We start from the raw sequence: 10590 nt of genomic DNA, 5'->3' as shown, positions 1-10590 counted from the left end.
CAACTAATGAGCACATCATTAACATGAGTACTTGGCTTGATTTACGCATAAGATTAAAGAATAATAAAACAATTGATAAAAATATTCAAGAGCAAATTAATAAAGAGAGGGAACATTGGAAGAAAGTATTACAAAGAATAATTTCTGTTGTTAAATATCTTGCTAAACATAACTTGGCATTTCGAGGCACAAATGAGAGAATTTATCAAAATCATAATGGAAATTTTTTAGGCCTAATTGAAATGATTGCAGAAATAGGATCCGGTAATGCAAGAACATGTTCGACGTATTGACCATGGTGAAATTCATTATCATTATCTTGGTCATAGCATTCAAAATGAATTGATAAGTATGTTAGCTTCTAAAATCAAATGTGCAATAGTTCAAAAAATTAAAGAAGCTAAATATTTTTCAGTAATACTTGATTGTACTCCGGATGTAAGTCACCAAGAACAAATGACTTTAATATTACGATGTGTCGATATTTCTACAAGCCCGATAAAAATAGAAGAATTTTTTATAGAATTTTTAAAAGTAAATGATACATCTGGACAAGGGCTTTTTGAAGAATTACAAAATGTGCTAAAAACTCTTAATCTTGATATTGATAATGTACGAGGTCAAGGGTATGATAATGGGTCTAATATGAAAGGGAGACACCAAGGTGTACAAAAAAAAGTACTTGAAATAAATCCTAGAGCATTATACACGCCTTGTGGTTGTCATAGTCTTAATTTAACACTTTGTGACATGGCAAATTGTTGTGGTAAAGCAAAAGACTTTTTTGGAGTGATACAACGCATTTATACATTATTTTCTCACTCAACAAAGCGATGGCAAATTTTGATAAATAATGTAAAAGGTTTAACTGTGAAACCATTGTCGACTACACGTTGGGAAAGCCATATTGAAAGCGTTAAAGCAATTAGATTCCAAACGCTTGAAATAAGAGAAGCACTACTTCAGTTAGCAGAAACTGATAATGACTCCAAAATAAAGAGTGAAGCTGATTCTTTAGCAACACATGGAATTGGAAATTTTGAATTTTTATTAAGTATGATTATTTGGTATGATATATTGTTTGCTGTTAACTTAATTAGCAAATATTTACAATCTAAAGACATGCTTATTGATATTGCTATAGATCAAGTAAAATGATTGATTAGGTTTTTTGAGGAGTATAGAGAAGTTGGGTTCACACAAGCTATGACAATTGCTAAAGAAATTGCTATTGAAATGGAAATTGATTCTGTATTTTAAGTAAAACGTCAAATCCGTAGAAAAAGACAATTTGATGAGAATGTTAATGAGGAGACAACACAATCAGCTGAAGAATCTTTTAGAATCAATTATTTTTTGTGTATTGTAGATCAAGCTATTGGTTCACTAAAGAAAAGGTTTGAGCAATATAAAGCATATGAAGATATTTTTGGATTTTTGTTTGGTTCAGAAAAGTTAAACTCATTAGATGATAATAATTTGAAAGCATGTTGTGATAATCTTGAAATTGTTCTAAAATATAAAACATTTTCTGATCTTGATGGGAAAGATTTATATGGAGAACTAAAAATCTTACGATATATTTTACCAAAAGAAACAAAGATGGCTATTGATATACTGAATTTTTTAAAAATACAAAATTGTTTTCCAAATGCATGTATTGCTTATAGAATATTATTGACTATACCTGTTACAGTTGCATCTGCGAAGCACATAGTCGCGATTACTTTTTTTTGACAGGTAAAAATGCATATTACTTGAGCATATGCTTTAACAATTGAGCTTACTCCTACTTGTATGACTTCATTTTTGCAGGATTTGGGTGGTTCAGATCCTGAAGATGCAGAGTCTCAGAATCGCTTGCATTACTCATATGTAAGGTAGTCATTTTCGTAGAAGTTGGTGAATAGTAGTCCTCCAACAAAACAGGAGAAGAACTTGAACCTTATTTTATTCTAATTAAAGTTTTGGTTGTTGCTGCTAGTGTAGGATCATAATGGAAGTCCTTGGTAAATTTCGAACTCCTTACAAGAAAGTTCCTGGTACATGCGACCCCTTTGATCCTTGAATATTTTTTATTGGTACAGTTTGTTCTATTAATTTAAAGTTATTGGCAATGTCTCCACTGGGTACTCGAGACTATCTTTTGTTATACATTGCACGTTTATTTTTTTTGATAGATTGATATACATTGCACGTTGAGCATTTGATATTTTGACTGGCCTACTATGAATTAGTCTCAAACCTGTCATGTGGTTCAACATTGGGATTCAAATTGGAATTTATTGATATTTTGTATATAGAGAAAGGCCCTGTGTTTACTTTTCGCACAGGGCCCCTAAAATCTCAGATCCGGCCCTGGACTTAGGATAGGTTTAGTTGGCTATAAATAATAGTTCTTTTTGTAAATCAAGTAATTAACTCTTTAATTATTCAATTAAGAGAATTTTCTCTTTGTTTTCGTTCTCAACTTTGAGAAACTTAGAGTTTGTGTATTCAAGCTCATGAAATACCTGTTGTTATCAGGGCTCGTCGGCATCAGAATGATATCCGATCGGCCTCCCCGTTTCTACGTCTGCGTCAAGTGGTATCAAAGCTTCGGCTTCAACATCCTCGACAATGGCAGGTGACGGCGAGAACTTTCTCTACAGGATCTTTCTACGAGAATGGATTCTATGAATGGAAGATTTGGTACGTTAGAGGGGTCTATTTAGAACCTTCAACAAGCCATTGAAGGATTTACCATTCACCTCAACAATGGAAATAATTTCGCCAACGGTCTTCACCTAAGCGAACCCAAAGTTAGGCTACTCTGACATCCACCCCCGTAGAATCCCCAACACCCTCCAGTTCATCCCCCTCCATATCAACCACGTCCAAACCAAACCCCTCCATATCAGCCCCCTCCGCATCAACCTCCTCCATATCAAACACTTTTGTATCAAACTCCTCCATATCAACCCCCTCCACATCATAGACGACATCCCAACCAACCCCCTCCACATGATGAATCCAGTGACGAAGGAGCAGACTATGGTGCCCAATTTGAGGGACCATGGTACGAAAACTTCTCGAGCGAAGAAGAAGGAGGGCGACCTTATGGAAAAGGTCGAGGCAGAGGCTTCAAGCCTCATCGTAACTATCATCGACAGGGCAGACATCACCACGACCAAGAGTACCGGATGAAGGTGGAACTGTTGGCCTTCTTGTTTTGATGATGTTTAACAAATAATTTACCACTAATGTTGTTTGTCTAGTATTTGGTTCTTCTTATTTATTATAGACAAACAACGTAGTTGGAGGATGGATGGAATAGAGCTTCAACGATGATATCCAAAGGAGGTTGGCGGAATGTCGGGTTGAAGCCTATTCAATTCAAGTTAAAGATCAAGTTCAAGCTTCATCCGCAAGTGTACCAAGTCAAGCTTATTGAAGATCAAGATTGCTTGGGTAATGTAGTTTTAGATTTTATATTATGTGTGTTTAATACGTTAAGCTCAATATCTATACACACACATTTTATTGGTTTCTTCGTATATATATATATAGTTATATATATATACATAAGTTTTGGTTTCTATGCATATATATAGTTATATATATACATATATGTTTTTGGTGTAATAGTTTTTGAGTTTATATATGAAACAAATAAATAGAATTGGAAAATACTACTTTGTTTCATGTTAATATGCCTATATATGATTTCATCTTTAACAAGCTTATATTTAATGAAATCATATTTAGTGTTTTGAAAATATTGCATAGAATATGCAATCTTGTGAAAATATGGTATTCATTATTTTTTGGACTTAACAATAATCATATACATATTAAGTCTATATAATCATTGTGCAAAGTTTCAAAACATGGTTTAACCAAAATATCAAATTTCACATGTTTACATTTTCGTGTTTTGAACTATTTTGCAAAATAATGATTTTTCACAAATGGGAAATGCAATTTAGAAAATTCTTTTTGTAACACGTTCATTTACATGTTTATATACTTTTCCCAAAGTTTCATAATTTTTGGACTTCATTTGTTATTTTTAACACATTTTTAAAAGTCTCAAAAATAACTTTAAAAACATGTTTTGAGTGTATCAGATTTCATCCTGAATTCATGTGTTCACTGGGCGACAGAGAGTCTGTCGGTCGACCGATGAAATTTTCGGTCGACCGACGATAGCTCCATCGGTCGACCGGTGAAATTTCCGGTCGACCGACAACAGTGTTTTCAGCTTCCAACGGCAAGTTTTATTACCGTTGCTGGGGCTGTTTCTGTCTTTTGGCTTGGGGTTTTTGACTGAGTTTTTGTGTGGGTATAAATACTCCATTGCTGTTTTCCTTTAACGATCCAAGAGAGTTTTAAAAACAAGTTTAAGAAAGTTTTAATCAAGGGTTTAAGTTTGTTTTTAGTGTTTGTTTAAAAAGCTTTTAAGCATTTACAAGAGTTTAGTCTGTGGAGCAAATTTCACAAGAGGTGTGGTGAGAGACGGGGTCGAATCCAAGAGGAGTGGCGTCGGTTGACGTGCCTAGGGAGAGGTTGTAACCGAGCACTTGAGGAGGAGGACACGGGCTAGGACCAACACTTAGTGTGTGAGGTGTGATTACATAGTGATTGTATTGTGAGGTGTAAACGTTGTTCGGGTGAACGTAGAAAACCCGGTTGTGATAGTGGATATCTCCTCGAGGTGAGGAGCAGAGACGTAGGTCGTGGGGACCGAACTCCGTAATCATATTGTTTGTTTGTGATTGCATTGGCGCACTTACTTTTATGTTCATATCTTATATCGCCTTTGTATAGTGCTTGTTGATTATATTGCCCACTATCTAGTTTAGATTATTTACCCTTGAGTTTATATATTCTTGCACATACATTGCCTATATCTCTTTGTTAGGATATATCTTGTTGTTCATATTACTTATCCTAGCTCATATACATTGTTGTATTTCATACTTGCTAGGATAACTTGTTAATAAGTTTTAATTGACATAAAATCGGATTAGATTAGCATAATAAGTTTTAATTGACATAAAATCGGATTAGATTAGCATAAGACCCTAATCACCCCCCCTCTAGGGTCTTACAGGAACTTCTCACCTTTGGAGGAAATCTGGACATAGAGGCTTTCTTGGATTGAATATATAAAGTGGAGAAGTTCTTTGAGATGGCTAATGTACCCAAAGCAAATCAAGTGAAATTTGTGGCATATTGTCTCAAAGGAGGAACCGTGACATGGTGGGTTCAGACTCAAAACGCTAGGTGATGGCAATGTAAGTAACCAGTTCGGGTTTAGCGACGCATGAAGCAATTACTCCAGGCTAGGTTCCTATCACCCGACTACCAACAGATCCTTTACAACCAGTTCAAGCAATACCGTCAAGGAATCAGATCAGTAAGTGCCTATACCGAAGAGTTATTCTGTCTTACTTCTCGTTGCGATTTGTCTATGAGTGAGGAGCAACTCGCGGCCAAATATATCGGAGGTTTGAAGTATTCAATTCAAGAGAATGTGGTCATCCACAATGTGTACTCTGTGGACAAAGCCCATAACATGGCTCTCAAGGCGGAAAGATTAGCCTCCAATGTGTTACCTTTCAGACAAGCCGAACAGGGAGGTTCGGTCGAGAAGGAGTGAGGTGAGTCGGCCGAGCAAAGGACGACTGATCGGCATGTTCCTCTATGGTCGGCCGACCGGTCGACAACTCAACCAAAGCCCCCAATGACTCAAGCAAATCCGTATGCCAAACCGACTGTAGGGAAGTGTTTCCGATGTCTCCAACCAGGACATAAGTCCAACGAGTGCCCGCAACAGCGAAAGGTCAATCTAGCGAATTATGAAGAAGCCGAGGATAGACACAGGCATCCGAAGAAGAGTATGAGGAAGAGGTTGCATAGATTGAAGGCGATAATATGTCGTGTTGTTCAACAACTTCTGTGCGCTCAGAAGACACTAGATTCATCACAACGACACCAAATTTTTTTTTCTAGATGTTCAGTCAACAACAAGGTGTGCACCCTCATCATTAATAATGAAAGCTGTGAGAATATTGTGTCAAAGGCTTTGGTGGATCACTTAAAACTGCCGACTGAAATAAAACATGTGCCTTATACCATAGGATGGATCAAGAAGGGTCCCTCCGTGAATGTGACCTAAGTATACCGCGTACCACTATCACTAGGCAAGACTTATAGTGATTCTGTTGTTTGTGATGTTGTGGATATGGACGCGTGCCATCTATTGTTGGGACGGCCGTGGCAGTATGATGTTGACGCTAAGCATGGCGGTAAGAAGAACATGTACTCTTTTGTGTGGATGAATAAAATGATCATCCTACCACCTATTCCACCCTCTCCAAAGCACCCCAAAGATCAAAAGTCCAAACAAATATCTCTTTACAACAAATGTGAATTTCTAGCCGAGTCAAAGGAGTTAAAGCAGAGGTTTGCCTTAGTAGTGAAGGAAGAAGTGAAGACACTCATTGAGGTCCCAGGGAAGATGAAGTCACTGCTTAAGGAGTTCGAAGTGTTAATTCCTGAAGAGCTGCCAGAGGGTCTACCTCCCATGAGGGATATTCAACACCACATTGATTTCATCCCGGGTTCAGTACTTCCTAATCTCCTAAATTATCGCATGAACCCGTAGGAAAAGAAGATTTTACAGGATGCCATTGAGGACCTTAATAAGAAAGGCCACATCTGAGAGAGAATGAGTCAATGCGCAGTTCCAACACTGTTGACACCAAAGAAGGATGACAGTTGGCGGATGTGTGTGGATAGTAGGACCATTAACAAGATTACAATTCGCTACAGATTCACAATCCCTCGACTAGACGACATGTTAGATCAGTTGGGAGGCGCGAGCATCTTTTTGAAAGTCGACTTGAGGAGTGGATATCATCAGATCCGAATCCGACCCGGCGATGAGTGGAAGACTGCATTCAAGAGTAGTGAGGGCCTCTACAAATGTCAGGATGAGCAGGAACATATGTTGCATCTCCGAGAGGTCTTCCAAGTGCTAAAGGAGAATGAGCTTTACATCAACCTTTAGAGGTGTGTGTTCTTGATGACTCAACTTGTGTTCTTGGGATTCGTGGTAAGCTCGTAGGGGATCCAAGTCGATGAGGATAAAGTTAAGGCAATCAAGGATTGGCTGACTCCAACAAGTGTTACGGAAGAGGATCCAAGTCGATGAGGATAAAGTTAAGGCAATCAAGGATTGGCTGACTCCAACAAGTGTTACGGAAGTAAGAAGCTTTCATGGGCTAGCATCTTTTTGCAATCAAGGATTGGCTGACTCCAACAAGTGTTACGGAAGTAAGAAGCTTTCATGGGCTAGCATCTTTTTATCGGCGTTTCATTCGTAATTTCAGTTCTATAGTTGCTCCCATGACAAATTGCTTGAACAAGAAGAGGTGACTCAAGGTGTTCAATGAAGGAGACATGGTGATGGTTTACTTGCGGAAGGAACGGATGCCGGCTGGAACATACAACAAGCTTAAGCCGAAAAGATATGGACCGTTCAAGATTCTCAAGAAGATCAATGATAATGCATATGTAGTGGATCTCCCGCAAGGAATGGCTATGTCGGCGACATTTAACGTGGCGAATATTTCTGATTATCATCTTTCAATCAAGTTGTATTCGAGTGATGCGAACTCAGAGATGAATTCTTCTGAAGAAGGAGGGACTGATACAGGAGATCAAGCATTGGACGAGACAAAAAGAAAAACACCCGTGTCGACTCGGACATCAGATTAGGAAAGAGTTCTTTTTTGGTTATTTCCTTTTAGATTAGGAAAGAGTTATTTTTGGTTATTTCCTTTTAGATTAGGAAAGAGTTTCTTTTTGGTTATTTCCTTTTAGATTCAGACTTTCTTTTTTATTAGAGTTAGGATAGGTTTAGTTGGCTATAAATAATAGTTCCTTTTGTAAATCAAGTAATTAACTCTTCAATTATTCAATTAAGAGAATTTTCTCTTTGTTTTCGTTCTCAACTTTGAGAAACTTAGAGCTTGTGGATTCAAGCTCGTGAAATACTTGTTATTGTCAGGGCTCGTCGACATCAGAACGTTATCCGATCGGCTTAGTTGCACTTAAATACCCTGTAGTTTCACCAACTTTGCACATATGTATCCCTACTTGTATTTGGTTTGACTTGAATATCCTGAAGTTTCAAAAAGTTTCCCTCGTTAACCCCGATTATGCAAAAGTGCGAGTTTTCCTTGAAAATTCTCATGCGATGGTTACATGCTGATTGTAAAACATTTTAAACTTTTTTTTGGGTTAAATGTACCGTTAAACCTATCAAAATCCTATTTTAAACCGAAGTTCTCATTTGCGGTAGTACAATGGAGTTTGATAAAGTTTGATTGAAATAGATCACAACTAATGGACTGCTTAAAAGTGTTGAGCATCGAGCTGTGACGAACAAGAATGTTTTTAGAATGACAATCGGAACGTTCGTTATGCCCACCGATGACTCTGTCATAGCTCCAGCGGAAGCCCTAGTCGACGGGCAGCAGAATCCTCCGCTTTACAAGTCTTTCCCTCACAAGGACTTCTTCAATGCTTATTTGGCCAACCTTGCTAGCACAGAGAGTACCTTGAAAGCTTTTATGATTGAAAAGTTTAACCTATGATGAAACAGAACTACCATTTCTCCAGCTTTTACCCCTAAAATAAGGGCCATGTATCGAAATGTTGTGTTTAATTCTTCGGAAAGTTGTTACATTAATTTGGGTGGTCTTCCACTTTGATTCTAAGAGAAATTTAAGCATTATGATTGCTAAACTGTCATATTTGGTGTAAATTAAATTTTATTTGCAATTTAACATCATTGTATCTTAAACATTAATACAAGAAATAGCGAGAAGACGACATTTACGAAGATCCAATAAAATGATTAAGACTACACAAGAAAATCTAACAGATCTTAAAAATCATGTTCTGATGATACAATAGAGCTCGGTTCCTTGCATTAAAATTTGAAATCTGCGATCTTGTTTGACAAAAAACACAGCTTCAGGTCCCAAACTGACTCTGGTTGGCACATTCATCAATTAATATGGGAAACAATCAATCGAATCTGCATTCGGAGCTCCTGACTATAACTTCAACGGGCAAATAAAACACAAGTCAGAACATCTGCCTGTTGTTTCTACATGATACTTGAAAACATTAAAACTATTACCTAAGTTTCTTGTTTCTTTCGCGAAAACATAACAGTACTTGCGTATCTGAACCATGGTACTTCATATCAGACTACGGATGGAAGCAACAACGCAAATCTACACCACACATAACATCCACAACTTAAATGCAGCAGCAGTTCATGTGCCAATCTTGGCAACATTTGAGGCGCATCAGCCATGAGCATTTCCTGTCTGCAAACACTCCTTTACATGAGCATACAAGAAAGAACGCAAACGGAAATAAGAAAAAGCCGAGTCCTATGTTCCACTCTGGAAAAACCAATCACATCCTCCTTAGATGATCATTCGATAAACTGACTACAGCAAATAGTAGCAGATATTTCGCTGCTAAATGGCATCATAAAGATCATTACAAAATGCTATTTATGAGTCAACAACTTTCGCGCGTAAATGTAATAGATCCCTATTCTTGAGATTTCTCTTCAAACTTGGATAAAAGCCCTCATTTGAGAGAAAAACCAGAGTTTGGAGACTGTAAAAGTGCTCTTTGTAAGAAACATTCGTTACCAACAAGTCTTAAATTCAATCTACTATCGGCACGGGAAAAAAATCAGATTCGAGTCATATGTGCTTTCAACCGTATATGCAGATGTACATCAATTATAGGCAACCTCTTTTACCAGAAAAATTCATTTGCCAGCATACAATATCATCATATAGTTTTTTTAGATGGTTGACATAACTCATGCCACTTAAGCCCTTAAACTGCTTCATATCTAAGCAAATTCTAAAACTTGTGTGTTCAAAAAAAATCATAGAGAGAGATGACATAGGAACTGTCATAGATCTGACATAAGGATTGAAGACACTATTGAAGAACCCATACATGAAGGAAACATGTGTCACAAAAGTAACAAAACATACTCGCTTAATTGGATGCTTAGCTGCTATTCTATGCCCATGATGTAATAAGCTAATGTCTTCGTATTTCAATGAACAAGTACTCTTCTCCAGATGAAACAATCAAAGGATTCAAATTGCTCTCATGATCACAAGCTTACTTGTCTATTTCATGTTTAAAACAGTCAGTATTGTACAAATCTTAACTGTGAATGATTATTGCATTAATCAGAAGTCAGACTACTGTTAAGATTCCAGCTTATGCAATTCATCTTGTAAGACTCCTTTGAATAAAAAAGATAAGGTTGAAAGTGATGTGAGCATCGACAACTTAATTGTAGTATTTATTTACTTTAAAGCCATAACAACAGAGTGAGTTCATACAAAAACCTTAAGACTTAAACTTCTTCATAACAAACAGTACAGCAATGTATGATATCATACATAAACAGAATTAAATTATAGATGTAAGGTGATAAGTTGGGATACAATGCCCGCTGATCTGAAGAAAACTATAAGTTAAACGCGC

General features: G+C 37.1%; 3 protein-coding genes across 3 annotated transcripts in view; 2 read left to right on the top strand and 1 right to left on the bottom strand.

The window, feature by feature from the left end:
* LOC109835920 (zinc finger MYM-type protein 1-like) lies at positions 242-1607 on the top strand. Its single transcript, XM_020403889.1, has one exon. The coding sequence runs from the start codon at positions 268-270 to the stop codon at positions 1156-1158; it is 891 nt and encodes a 296-aa protein (XP_020259478.1). The 5' UTR covers positions 242-267; the 3' UTR covers positions 1159-1607.
* LOC109838567 lies at positions 6230-6652 on the top strand. Its single transcript, XM_020407005.1, has one exon. The coding sequence runs from the start codon at positions 6230-6232 to the stop codon at positions 6650-6652; it is 423 nt and encodes a 140-aa protein (XP_020262594.1).
* LOC109837289 (exocyst complex component EXO70B1) overlaps positions 8873-10590 on the bottom strand; it is a 7528-nt gene continuing 5810 nt past the window's right edge. Inside the window, 1 exon segment of the mRNA XM_020405469.1 lies at positions 8873-9392. The gene's annotated coding sequence lies outside the window, so the exon portion shown is untranslated.

Source organism: Asparagus officinalis, chromosome 4 (assembly GCF_001876935.1).
Source record: "Asparagus officinalis chromosome 4, Aspof.V1, whole genome shotgun sequence".
NCBI lineage: Eukaryota > Viridiplantae > Streptophyta > Magnoliopsida > Asparagales > Asparagaceae > Asparagus > Asparagus officinalis.
This window is presented reverse-complemented; position numbering and strand designations above follow the sequence as displayed.

What these genes read in the sequence shown, in the direction of transcription:
- LOC109838567 (XM_020407005.1), top strand. Translation starts at nt 6,230, where the DNA reads ATGGACGCGTGCCATCTATTGTTGGGACGGCCGTGGCAGTATGATGTT.
- LOC109835920 (XM_020403889.1), top strand. Translation starts at nt 268, where the DNA reads ATGCAAGAACATGTTCGACGTATTGACCATGGTGAAATTCATTATCAT.